At 37.6% G+C, this 13,950-nt stretch overlaps 2 protein-coding genes across 3 annotated transcripts in view; one reads left to right on the top strand and one right to left on the bottom strand.

The window, feature by feature from the left end:
- LOC106931789 (uncharacterized) overlaps positions 1-7,200 on the bottom strand; it is a 70,912-nt gene extending 63,712 nt beyond the window's left edge. The window contains exon 1 of the mRNA XM_088003120.1: positions 7,084-7,200. The gene's annotated coding sequence lies outside the window, so the exon portion shown is untranslated. The remainder of the gene's footprint in view (positions 1-7,083) is intronic.
- Positions 1-13,950, top strand: part of LOC106913213 (sodium-coupled neutral amino acid symporter 2-like) — a 40,582-nt gene that overhangs the window by 11,751 nt on the left and 14,881 nt on the right. For both annotated transcript variants that reach the window (XM_088003119.1, XM_088003118.1), the window contains exons 2-5: positions 11,027-11,175; positions 12,911-13,134; positions 13,214-13,286; positions 13,361-13,476. In XM_088003119.1, the coding sequence (XP_087859245.1) occupies positions 13,028-13,134; positions 13,214-13,286; positions 13,361-13,476 (296 nt within the window). In that variant the 5' untranslated portion in view covers positions 11,027-11,175; positions 12,911-13,027. The remainder of the gene's footprint in view (positions 1-11,026; positions 11,176-12,910; positions 13,135-13,213; positions 13,287-13,360; positions 13,477-13,950) is intronic.

Raw genomic sequence — 13,950 nt, 5'->3', positions numbered from 1 at the left:
TTAGTAATATTATAAAGCTCTGCCATGTTGCTTAGTCTTAATTTTCTTAATTTAATCGATCCTAAAGTTTTACAGCAAGATGTCTACAAAGCACTTATGAACTTAGCATTTGAAACATTATTTAAGGCTGTTTTAACCCTTGTCCGTGCGAGGACTGAGGCAAACGTAGAGAACTGTGGCAAATGATAAAAGTTTTACGTGTGTGGGGTCGGTTGGTATGGACCCCATTTCTAAACACAAGGGCTAAGTAGTGCAATACACCATCTCCACCAGTGAGAGGCAGCAGTCCACGAACAGGCGTGCAGTGTGTTGGTGAAGAAGAAATCTTCCATATTGTGGCGCGAACCTAACACAAGTTATAACAGCCAGACCTCCTGTTTAAAAAGAAGCCGAAGTTTGATACCTAATACATATGAGGTATGTGTCTTATTAACTTTACATTTTCTTTGAGAAAATAACATTGACTATGTTCTCTTTCTCTGTAATGTTAGCTATAAGCAATTCAAGCCAATCCTACCTTCCTGTAAGTTAATGTTAGCTAAAGTTATTAAACACAATTACTGTAACGTTAGCCCTTAATATTAAATATATTTTAAAGACAGGCAAATTGTTTTTTTCCCCCTCCAATTTTAATCTAGCAAATTAAAAGCTAATATATTAGTCAAAGTTTTCCTTCATGTGCATTATTTAGCGACTTGGCTGATTACAGGAAGACTATTACGAAGGAGATGGCTGACATAATCAAAGCAAAAAAAAATTTAATGTTGAAAGAACCTATTTTCTTTAGTTAAAGAATAAGTAATTCTGTTTTAGTTTTTCAATCAGCATTTCAGAGTAACAATATACTGACCAGACGTTAAACCCTCTGTTATCTTAGAACAAGTTATCTTTTGTTTTATTCCAATGTACAAAGGGTTTGTTCTACAGTTATGATGGTAGTTATAAGTAGTCCAGTGTTTTTCACTTCATTTGAGGTAAGACTTAATATCAATAACTCTGTTAGCATTGCATTTGACACTGTAATACTAAATTACATCTTTATAATTGTTGCTACTAGTTTCAATTTACTTGAGGTAATAGTTAAGATTAAAGACACTGTAATGACACTTAATGACTTTGTCATAACTGTTGTTACTTGTTTCACTTTACTTGAGGTAATAGTTAAGATTAAGGACACTGTAATGACACTTGATGACTCTGTCATAACTGTTGTAACTTGTTTCACTTTACTTGAGGTAATAGTTAATATTAATGACACTGTCATAACACTTAATGACATATTCATAACTGGTGCTACTTGTTCCACTTTAGTTGATGTAAAAGAAATTGTTAATGAGTCTGTTATTAAATCATTTGACCGTGTAATAAAGCTTAGTGAAATCTTTATTGCATGTCCTACTTGCTTTGCTTTATTTCAGGGAGTGGAAATATTAATCATTGTTTTGTTAAAGCTTTTGCTAGTGTAATAATTAAATCATTATGACTACTATTATGACAAATTTATGTTAGATCATGATTTCTTGGTTAATGACAAGTTGTCATAACGGAGACAATTTTATCTAGGTTAATGACAAGTTGTCATAACGAAGACATTTTTGGCGAGGTTAATGACAAGTTGTCATAATGAAGACATTTTGTCTAGAATAATGTCAAGCTGTCATAACGAAGACATTTTGAATAATGTCAACTTTGTATTAAAAGTGTCATTATTTACCGAATGACGCTTTATGACAAGTCATAACTATTTATGAAGACTTATTGATGTTCATGACAGGTGTTATGTCATGTTTATGACAGTGTCATGACAGTCTTATTCAACCCCCTTCAAATAAAGTGTTACCGAATAAATATAACTGAGCATTGTCAGCACAACAATAGGAATTAGGCCTGTGTAACCTAATATATTTGAAGGAAACATGTTAAGTGGAGATTAGCTACTGTGATTCTCTTCTAAAGCTCAGTCTCAAAGAGGAAGACGGCCTCTTAATCTGACCCACCACTAAATCCTTTGAGAATAAACTTCATAAATCTTGCTGCTCTTCAGTTGTTCAATACCAGATCCAAACAAATTGGTTTTCTACAGTGGAAGTATATTGTTAATTCCCAGTATTCAGCCACGCCCTTAACTCCTCCCAACTCTAGCAGACTGACTACTGACCAGCTCTCCGTCTCACGGGTCTGAAAAGACTCTAATTCCCGGGTATTACCGCAGATAAGAATTTAGAGAACTTTTGTTTAAGCTGGGCGCGAGAAGGATTCGTCTAAGCTCTGACTACCTTCATCCAGACGTTATGCCCCGCTTCAGTTCATGACTCAGACATCAGAGTAGCCCCGCCGATGTCCGAACTCATGAACCACATCTGTTAACGGTAGCTCCTTCCCTGTAATTAACGTGCACTTGGTAACCGGCTTAGATAATTTTAGTGACTAGGAATAAGTCTCAGGGACATTATTTATCTGAACTAAAGAACTTACGAAGCCACCCTAAGTTACTGGGACCATAAGCATTGAGTTTACAATGATCAGAGAAATTAAATCTAGATGACTCAATTAATTTAACTGTCCACAACATCAAATTAGACTTTAGTAATTTTATTAGCAAGCTTAAGCAAGGGAAAAGACATACAGCATTTCAATAAAAATTAAGTCATTAAAACTTTTAAGAATCATCAGAAATTACTCCTACTTCTAACCCTACACTGTGTCTTAATCTAAATAGAGGCTTTGGGGGAGGCAGTATTACTCGAACCCAGATGCAGAGACGATCTTGGCAGCAGAAAACTTTAACGTCCATGGATGGAGTCCTGTCTTTGTCTTGGCAGAATCCTTTCAGAATAAATCCAAAGTTGAACTGGTGAGAATCCTCTCTGAACTCAGTTCTTTATCCACAAAAGATCTTGGTATATTCCCCATGTCCACTGCAGCATCGTTGTAATCCTTTGGGTTGAGTGCAGGGCCACAGTCGAATCAGAATCCCGGGTTGTGGGTAAACGGATCTTGTTCCTTCCTTGTGCAGCGAGCAGTCGTCCCGGGGTATCATCACGCAGCCCTCCGTTGATTCTGCATCTCCATGTGTGCTCGACTCGAACGCTGCGGAACAAAGAACCCCGATCCTCCTGTCTGGTGTCTTTTTATTCTTATCAGCAGCCACACACTTTCTTTCCTCATGGACGTTTTTACTTGATGTCAACTGTTCTATAGTTAGCCTCAGACTACAGATGAACTTTACTTCTCCTGAGCTGCACTTTCAGTTCCCTGTCTGAATTCTGCACCTGTTTCCTCTGTACTGACTGCTTGGACAGATGATCTCATATCCATCACCATCTTGGAGACATGATGTCTGTTCTAATGACCTAATGTCTTGGTTACCTCTGCTCTCCTTTCGGTTCCTCTTTTCCTGTTACATGACTCTCTTTCTGTCTGACTATGATTTTTTATGATTAAATAGAAAAAAGTAGAATTAAAGCAAAGTTTGCAGGACACTATAACAACACACACAACCAGATTAATTTTATTACCGTCTGACTCTACTGTTGGGTCTTGATGTCACCTGTGTAATTAGTTTTAAAGATAACTTTATTCATTGTTATTAAACTAAAATCTCCAGCATGGGAAAGTGGGATGATCTCGACTTCTCGACAATATTTACCAAATGGGCCCAAGTACTAGACCCTGTGGTACTCCATAAATATCTGTAGTGTTTAAGGAAGGTTTATCATTGCCTTCATTATCATTAACATCAACAGAATTGTCCAGACTGTCTGGGTTAAAAGCAGATGGATGACTGTGGAGAGAGTTCTTGTCTTGCAGGCAAAAAGCTGTGGGCTCAATTCCACTTTCCTCATATCAATGTGCTCCTAAATGCTTTGGTTTACATCTGTTCATTAAGGATGGATTAATCCTTTCTAAAACTGTGGTGATAACTAAAGTAATAATTTGGCTGTCATGGGGTCTATGGTTGAAAAAGGTTTAGATTATTATAGAATATAATAGAATATAATATAGAATATTTTTTCAGATCTCCAAAAGTCTAAATACAGATCTTCATTTAGCCCAAAAGGTAGCTGCACTTGATATGACAGAGTTACAGTGTTGGAAGTATGCCAGAGTGATAGGAAGGGTGATAGTGGCAACGGCGATAGGAGTTCACTTTCACTGTCATTATAAATAAAATTGATTATTATTAAGACAGTAGCATTGTTACACAGTAAGCTATTCTCTTCCCAATGACGACCTCTAGTGGTCAGTGGTTGACTTTCTCTCTCTGAAAAGTGATGTTTTTTACATTTGCAGAACTTAACCCTTGTGCGTGCGAGGACTGAGGCAAATGTAGAGGACTGAGGCAAATGATACAAGTTTTATATGTGAGGGGTCGGTTGGACCCCATTTCTACATACCAGGGTTAAAGTTAAACTATCTACGTCTGTACTTTGCTCTTTTGGAGGCATTACGTTTTTAATGTATGGCAGGACTCAAAGCATATTCAGTTGCAATGACTGCTAGGCCCCCTCGGATAAACACAGCACAGCAAAAAGATAATGGATCGGTCTCACCTGAATAGAATAAAATAAAATAAAATGTCCTGACCTGCAAAAAAGCAACAACAAAAAAGCAAAAAACAAAAAAAACTCCAATGACAATTATTTTAAAAGAAATAAGCATGTACAAATACAATAAAAAGCTCTAGAAGGCAATAATGTTACCCTAAAAAAAAGAACCTAAATTAGAAATGCTGACCCAGGTAACCCAAACAAATTATAGACTTTTCACTTTACAGTAAACTTTCAGTGGTGTGAAAAATGTTTTGCCCCCTTGTAGTTTACTGTTTTGTCACAATTTAACAACAGCAAAAAGGTTGTAAATTACCTATTAGCTTAATTATGCACAGCAAATTTGGAAGTGTTCAGTCAACTCATACAGAGTTGAATTCAACATTTTGAAAGTGTCTATACTGTATTGGTCCACTCTGGATGGTGTAGAAATTACACTTTTGAAAGTGTTATTTGTGATATAGTTGAATCAACACTCACAGTAGTTGAAAAACACACATCAGTGTTGACTTACTCAACACTAGTGCATTTTGTCAAAAGTTAACACTATGAAAGTGTTACTCTAACACAAAACAGTGTAAAGTAAACATTGACATAGAAATCTGAGTTTTGAAATACTACTGGCAGAGTGTGCTGTGGTGGTGCAGGGGATAAGCACAACCCACATTTGGAGGCTCTAGTTTTCAATGCGGCTGTCATGGGTTCACTTCCCGGTCTTCCCCTTCTCTCATTACCCACTTTTTTTTGTCAATTTACTACCAAATAAAAGTCACTAGAGCAATTAAAACCTTTTTTCCCCAGAAACTATTGGCCATCAATGATCCCCAAATTCATTGATGCCACATTAGATGCTACAAAAACACCAGCACCATTTGCAGTATGTAATCACTTTTATTTCAAAACAACATCAAACAGCACTGACAGCAATATACAGCAAAGGTCATACATTCATGGTACTTTGCACTGAAGGTGAAGTGTGCTTTGAAAGTTCATTGGAAGCGGCCATGGATGGTCTTGTGATCACTGATGGTGAAGTGTCTTTGGTGCTGCTCTTGTTTTCGCCAACATGAAGGAGGAAGACTTCCAGCCTGGAAGGAAAAACAGGAAATATAGCAGAAACATTAGGATAATAAATAAATATTTTAAAAAGTAGTGTGAGCAAAACTAATCAGACTCACCTGTGTGTGTCACCGTCATATTCATTCAAATTACTCTGCCCACCTGGTTTACAAGATAAAGCATAAAAAAGTCAGAAATAATTACTAATGAAATTAGTCAGCTTATAGAAAAATTTTGGACAGCATTAAAAGTCGTGCCAACCTGTCTGAAGAAATGTGTTGAAGTCATCATAACAGGCTTCAGTCACCAACATGACACACCAACAAAGAAAAAAACATTTTGGCAGTTTTTAGATGTGCCACAGGTACAAAATACCAGAGTTAAATGGCTCAATTGCCTCCTCACATATGTTCTCCAGAGTCCTGCTAATCACCTAATTATTGTATTCAGGTGTGGTGCAGCAGCGGCACATCTAAATGTTGCAGGACAGTGGCCCTCCAGGACTGGAGTTTGACACTTGTGGCATAGATCAAGCCAACGGTCCAGCACAGCCACTTCCCCATTTTGCAGTCTACAGCCAAAAACTTAAAGAAAACGACCTCCGCAGCTAAATAATGTTAACTCAAATGGCCTGCAGATTTTCCTAACAGCTTTGATGTTTGGTTAAGATAATAAATACTCGTATATACCGTGATATCCAAACAAATAAGCGTACGTTAAGCGAACTATGTATATGAATCGATACTCTTGCGTAAACGGAAAAATAATGCCTCCATAAAAAATACTCAAAAACATGATCATTTTAACATGGAACTTACCTTGTTATAATAAACTCCAGACAAGACGCCATACTGCTGCTTCCGCTCCTCAGGTAAACATGTGACGCAGTAGCGGAACAAGACGGCGTCGGCCGGGGGGCGGGGCTAATGACCGGGCCCAAATAATAAAGCTCATGATAATTTAACTTTACAGCATGGACATGCCCGCAACAGCAGAGCTAACAAGTTTCATCACCAGAGAGAGCGACTATGTCATTTTGAAGTCCATCTGACATGAAATACAACAAACCAAGAGAAGAACAGAAACATCAGACTACTGGTCACTAATGATGAAACAACGCAAATTCAAAACATGTTAACGTTCCGTAGCTCTAGCTAGTTTGCCATTTGTTGCCAAGTGACTGATGATGACGTTGGTGACAAGCTTTACCCACAATGCACCTGGCATGTTCTGCCTCCCATGTGGGCCCCCTGTAGGTTATATTTATTACTTATTATCATTATATCTAATAATTCTTACTTCATGCTTAAGTAAAAATTAAAGCATGGTACAGTAAAACTACTCTAAGAAGTAAATATTTATCAAAAATTTACTAAAGTAACAGAGTAAATGTAGGCTACTCACCTTTAGAGACGTGAACAAAGTGAAGCTATGTAAAAGGGAGGAGACTGGACTCCTGGAGCAGGTGACTTACCTTTTATTGCATCAGCTCTGATGGACAGAGGAGGAGGAAGAGATGGAGGCAGAGACTGGACACAGTGATGTGCTATTGGATTAAAAACAATCAAAGAGGGAAGAAAAACAATCTAATAACAAAAAACAGCAAGTTTACATTTCTTACTGATTAAAAAAAAATTGGATCTGTGAAGGCATGTTCTGCCTCCCATGTGGGCCCCCAGTAGGTACAGGCTGGGGGCCTGCTGCAGCCCCGACCCTACCTCTAGCTCCTTCCCTGATATGATGTCACAAATATGTTACAATTGTGAGATGAACTGTCTGATGTTGATTTCTAAATCTATAGGCAAAGGAAAGGCTAGAGATGTGAAGGTATTGTTAAGGAAGAAAATTATCTATAATAGTTAACTTTGGAAAAAAGTTGGCTCTCTCTCTTCCTTTAGATCCCAGGTCCTCTCGGCGGGCCACGTATAGGCACAAGGAAAACAACAATGCGTGTTGACGTCACAGAATTACAGAATTTAATCCAATAAGAAACAACTTATGAATTAACAACAAAACTGCAGAACAACAGGAACATACATTCATTACCTGAGACAAAAAGATAAAAAGAAAAGGCAAAGACGCGTCTTTGGAGAGAGCTGGTGCAAAAAGGCAAAATAGTGGCAGCTATCTGGCTTATTACTCCCATGGACGAACTTTTATATGTAGGTGTGTCTTTCCTTTTTAATATATTCAATTAAGGCGTACCTCCGCTTGACCAACTGGAAGCTATCTTGGACACTTAGAAAAACTTAGAACTTCCCCTAATTTACTGCTGTGAACAAAGGCCATTTGCTCTTTTGTTTAACAAACGAAGAGGAGAGCCTCATCCTGAACTCCTGCGGTTTTAAAACCATCTAAATAAAAGATATACAGAGAAAAGGATTTCACAGATATGTGTGAAAGCCGGAGTCTCTCCCGCTATCTCTCCCTACATAAATTCTCAGAAACAAACTTAAATTCTGTAATTAGTTTAAGGAAAGTTTATGTTAACAAACCCAGTTTTGCTCCTCTGCACTCAGCACCCCAAAAGATTGAGTCCTGCCTTAAACCAAAAATAACACATAAAATCAACAGAAAAAATGAGGTACAATTCCTTTTTCTAACCTATGAAACATAATATTCAATCCTAAGTATACAAGTTAACACAATCATTTTCCAAAACCCCATTTAGCATAAATCCTGAGTAATTTTCTAATACTAAACAAAACATTTTCATTTAATTCTAACATTCAGAAATAATACAGTTTTCAAATCCATTCATCATCGTCTAAATTAATTCTAGAACTAAATAATACAATTTTCAGTCAGAGCATACCATCAATAACTAAAAGAAATATCTTGTAAATTAACTGTTAGTGGTTCAAAATCTTCACATAACCCAGATGTTCACAGAAGGATTCTGATCTCCTGTGAACTCGGTAAAGTTCCTGTTTCCCAAGGTAATTTAAATGATACTGGCCTCTACTTTCCTGCATATGTTAATCCATGGCCTCCTGTCCTATGTGTTACAACCACAGGGGTCCAAGGAGAAGCTCTACAGATCACCCCATTTTCCCTGGTACTTTTGAATACTTACCCAGCCATAGTTTAATTTTAAATCACTAACAGAAACCTGTTCAAAGTTTAAAGATTTGTTCAAAAAGATTAAACTGTATTAAACACTAAAAATAATCATTTTTTTCTCAACAGTATGTACTGGACAAGAGACACCGCAAGACAGGATACATGTGTCTAAAGAAAGGTGGAAGGTGACATTGCAGGGAGAGTAGAAGCAGAGAATGTAGAGGGCTTGAAGTTCTCAGGCTCAAGAATGAAAGGAAAGGTGTGCAAGACAGTAGTTAGATCAGTGATGTGTGGTTTACAGACAGTAAGGATGAGAAAAAGGCAATTTCAAAATTGGAGGTTTCAGAGCTCAAAATGTTGGGGATGGATAGAATCATGGAATGAGTGCTTCACAGGGACATCTGAGAGAGACGATGATTATATCTTTAGAACGATGCAGAGGTTGGAGCCACAGATTTCTATTCTTCCAAATAGCTATCAATCAATCAATCAAATGTTATTTCTATAGCACATTTCAGCAGCAAGCCAAAGTGTTTTACATCATAACAAACAAAAACAGTGTTTTTAGACTAGATTTAAAGGAAGTCAGTGTTTCAGCTGTTTTACAGTTTTCTGGAAGTTTGTTCCAGATTTGTGGTGCATAGAAGCTGAATGTTGTTTCTCCGCGTTTGGTTCTGGTTCTGGATGCAGAGCAGAACCAGAACCAGAAGATCTGAGGCGTCTGGAAGGTTGGTAAAACAACAGCAGATCTTTAATGTATTGTGGTGCTAAACCGTTTAGTGATTTATAAACTAACAGTATTTAAAAGTCTATTCTCTGAGCTACAGGGAGCCAGTGTAGGGACTTTAAAACTGGTGTTATGTGCTCTATCTTCCTGGTTTTAGTGAGAACGTGACCAGCAGCGTTCTGGATCAGCTGCAGCTGGAGGATTGATTTGTTAGTCAGACCTGTGAAGACGCTGTTGCAGTCATCAATGCGACTGAAGATAAATGCATGGATGAGTTTCTCTAGATCGTGCTGAGACATTAGTCCTCTAATGCTGGAGATGTTCTTCAGGTGATAGAAGGCCGACTTTGTGACTGTCTTAATGTGGCTCTGAAGGTTCAGGTCAGAGTCCATCACTACTCGCAGGTTTCGGGCTGATCGCTGGTTTTCAGTTGTAATAATTGAAGATGTGCACTGATTCTAGTTCGCTCCTCTTTAGGTCTAAAGATAATAACTTCAGTTTTGTTTCTGTTCAGCTGGAAAAAGTTTTGGCACATCCACACATACACATACTCTCAGCATCTGTTCAGTGATTGTATGGGGTCAAAGTTCACCTGGTGTCATCGTGTTTAAGAGCTGTGTATCATCTGCATAGTTATGGTAGCTAATCTTATTTCCTGTTATAACCTGAGCCAGTGGGAGCATATAAATATTGAAAAGAAGGGGTCCTAGGATTGAACCTTGGGGTACCCCACATGTGACCTTAGAAGTTACCAATTGAAACAAAGAAATCCCTGTTCTTTATGTAAGATTCAAACCAGTTGAGCACTCGACCGGAGAGTCCGACCCAACTCTCCAGTTGGTTCAGTAAAATGTCATGGTCAACAGGGTCAACAGGGTCAAAGCTGCACTGAGGTCCAGCAGAACCAGCACTGTGGTTCTTACACAGTCCGTATTTATATGGATGTCATTGAACAGTTTGACTAGGCCAGTCTCTGTGCTGTGGTGAGATCAGAAACCAGACTGGAAGGAGTCAAAGCGGTTGGTCATCGTTAGGAAGCTATTTAACTGAATAAACAGCTTTTTCAATAACTTTGCTGATGAATGGGAGGTCAGAGGTCAGCCTGTAATTCTGCAGTAGTGATTTGTCCAGATTGTTCTTTTTTATCAGTGGTTTGATCACTGCTGTTTTCAAAGCCATTACTTTTTTCATCTTATCTTCTATTAGTCACTCTGGGTTAGAACAGATACATTTATACTTCAACATCAACTGTAGACTTCAAAAATCATCCACTTTTAGAACAAATATCTACCAAATCTTGACACCTGTTGTCCATCTAAAAAATAAAGTTGACTATTTGTTTTCAGAGTGTCCTGTGTATATAGTCTGGGGAAGTGAATGAAGTTTTCCAAAATCAGCTTCAAAACTGTTGTCTGCTTACTGACTATTCTCTCAGGCTGATATGTGCTTCTGGTGACATATTTGAAAACCAAAGATGTAATTGTTTTGCTCTAGATTTAAAATAATTTGTTTGACCTGACAAACGAAGAAGAGTATATTTCTTACAAGTGTAAGAAATGTAAACTTGTTGCTGTTTTTTGTTATTAGATAGTTTTTCTTCCCTCTTTGATTGTTTTTAATCCAATAGCACATCGCTGTGTGCCAGTCTCCGCCTCCATCTCTTCCTCTGACTCCTCCTCTGTCCATCAGAGCTGATGCAACAAAAGGAAGTCCTGACACCTGCTCCAGGAAGTTTCCTCCCTTTTACATATCTTCACTTTGTTCACGTCTCTAAAGGTGAGTAGCCTACATTTACTCTGTCACTTTAGTAACTTTTTGATAAATATTTACATCTTAGAGCAGTTTTACTGTACCATGCTTTTAATTTTTACTTAAACATTAAGTAAAAATTACTAGATAACTAAATATAATTGTTAATAGTATGAGGCTCTTACCTGAACTTTTTTTTTTTTTTTGCCTTCTACCCACTGGAATGGTTTTTACAAGTTTATTGTAAATCTGTTTTTGGCAATTCTGAGATGCACTAAAAAAAGCTGATAATATGTGATTATAATATTATAATATGTGATAGTATATTAATACTAGTTTTTACTGTGATAATGAATAAATTGAGAACTTTTTAGTTTATAATCCATTTCTAATCTGCGTCAGACATCCTGTTGGTTGCGCCTCATCGCCATGTTACTGTAGAGCAGCTACTATGTCAGTGAGACGTTCTGCTGGTAATTCAAGTTCATCCTGAACACTGGAAAGTGTTAATTTTTAGAAAACAAACTGAACTCTGGTCACTTTCTGGAATAAGAGGAAATTATGAGGCTCAAATCATAATGACACATTTCTTTCATCCTCAGTTACTGAAGTGAACAGTGTCATGTTTACTACTGGGCTGTTACTCTTTGTTTTCAGATCTTATAAGATCTGTCACACTATGACCTTTTTCAACAAATAAATCATGTTATTGCTGCGATATCAAACTGAATATATGTATAGTTCTGTATAATTTGAAAAGAAAAAGACGTTTGTGTCGGTTCTGAAGGTTTCACTTTCAGTTGGTTTTTTCTGACTGGCTTGAAACAGGTTTTAAAAACAGGTCAGACAAGTCAGTGGTCCATATCAATGAGTCACTTTGAATGCCTAGACTCTAGTGACTACAGTCTAGTGTTTCTCAACCCTGGTCCTCACAGCCCCCTTGTCCTGCATGTTTTAGGTGTTTTCCTTCTGCCACATACCTGAATTGTATCTCTGGGTGATTAACAGGCTTCTGCAGTACTTGATGGTCATGCAATCATTTTACCAGCTGTTCTGGAATAGCGGCACATCTAAAACATGCAGAGCAGGGGGGCTGTGAGGACCAGGGTTGAGAAACACTTTGCTAGACTTCTTTGTTGTCTGTCTTGTTGATTGACAGCATAAAAAAAAAACTTCCCGTGGTGGAAATGGTCATTCTTTTGTAGGTCTGTCAGCTAATAAGTTGACATAATGGATGCTTGTAGGTATAGACTGAAAGTGTAATCTGAAAAACATTACCTCAACCATTCTGAGTTACATTTGGCAGAACAAATAGACAAGTGAACATAATAAAACTGAAAATATAAAAATATTGATCCACTGCTTTCGTTTTTTTTTTTTTTTGCTTTTTATCTGTAAAATATCCATCAACTAGAAGCCTGGTACAATATCATATTTAATATTTAATAATATTAAGTCTCAGTGCCTAGTGAAAGGCAGTCTGATGTTAAAACTGAGATGAACTTTTCAGAGACTACTCAAAAAGATGAAGACAACAAAAGTGCATCTATGATGACAGTAAAGAGCAGAACCCTTACTTTACGCATGAGAAACTGATGGAAGTGTGAGGCTCATTTTAACAAAACTAAACTGTACATCCTGTCGACACATTAAAAATAAAATTGTCTTTTCTATGAAAAAGAAAACTCAAGCAAAGGGAAAGAAACTGAACAGGTAAGTTATTCCACCTGTAATCATTTTTCTTTCTGGGACTCCTTGACAGTTTCTACACAACACCAGGGTGATTCTTCTAGTGGTGGGATTCCCTTCAACCTGACCAATAAAAAGCATATAGTTTTTATTTATATCCCATAGCCAAGGGTCAGTCCTTGGCAATGGGATGGGTTCTAGAATTGAGATGAAAACCCTGAATGCTCCTCAAGACGACGACAGCTGCAGCTCCAACAGCAACGACTCTGACTCTACCCAGAGGATTCCTCTCAATGGGTGAGGCTCTTTTTTAACATCTTCACAAAAAAGCAAAAGTTTGTCAACTCATTTAACACGTCTCTTTCTTCTATTAAAGGGAATGCCCTGATGCAGATCCAGAGAGTCAAAACTTCCTCTCTGATCATAACCCAAGCAAGAAGAAGCATGAAGTAAGTTCAGGTTTGTTTCCACAATGTAGTTTTTTTTTTCTATTTTTTTTTTTATTCTGTTTTCTCCTCTTCAGCACCAGGGCAGTGCCTCCTTCGGCATGTCCGTCTTCAATCTGGGCAACGCCATCATGGGCAGCGGCATCCTGGGTCTGTCCTTCGCCATGGCCAACACCGGCATCGCCCTATTTGTGTAAGCATTCTTCCATCATTATCCTAATTCAGCTGAGTGGCGTTCAGACAAGTGTTGTGTTAAGGTCTCAGGCTGACATCCCTACGACCAGCAAGAAATTTTTAACTATTCTGTTCATATTGACTTGCAAAAATCTCACCTCCGAAGTAATGTGATGTTACCGGCAACCTGAACCTGGTTATCTAAGCTTCTGTAAAAGACCATCTGGAAAAAATGTGTATTTTTCGCTTGAAGAAAGTTATTGGAGGTTGTTTTGCAAATACGTTCAATGTTCAATATATCATGTTGGGAAAATATTTTTGTTAGGGACTAAAAAGGTTTCTGTCAACAGAAGACTGGATTTAAAAAAAAAAGTGAATTCCTATTAGTCATTACTGTGCTTATTGCACAACTTGTATCATTCGGCACCAGAAGACCCATCAAGCTTATACTTTTTATTTATTTATTGCCAATAATCACAAGTCATCTTTAGCT

The sequence above is a fragment of the Poecilia mexicana genome, unplaced genomic scaffold (assembly GCF_051168715.1).
Source record: "Poecilia mexicana isolate PSO_F unplaced genomic scaffold, ASM5116871v1 scaffold_23, whole genome shotgun sequence".
NCBI classification, from domain to species: domain Eukaryota; kingdom Metazoa; phylum Chordata; class Actinopteri; order Cyprinodontiformes; family Poeciliidae; genus Poecilia; species Poecilia mexicana.
The sequence above is the reverse complement of the archived record's forward strand: the minus strand, read 5'-3'. Positions and strand labels throughout refer to the sequence as shown.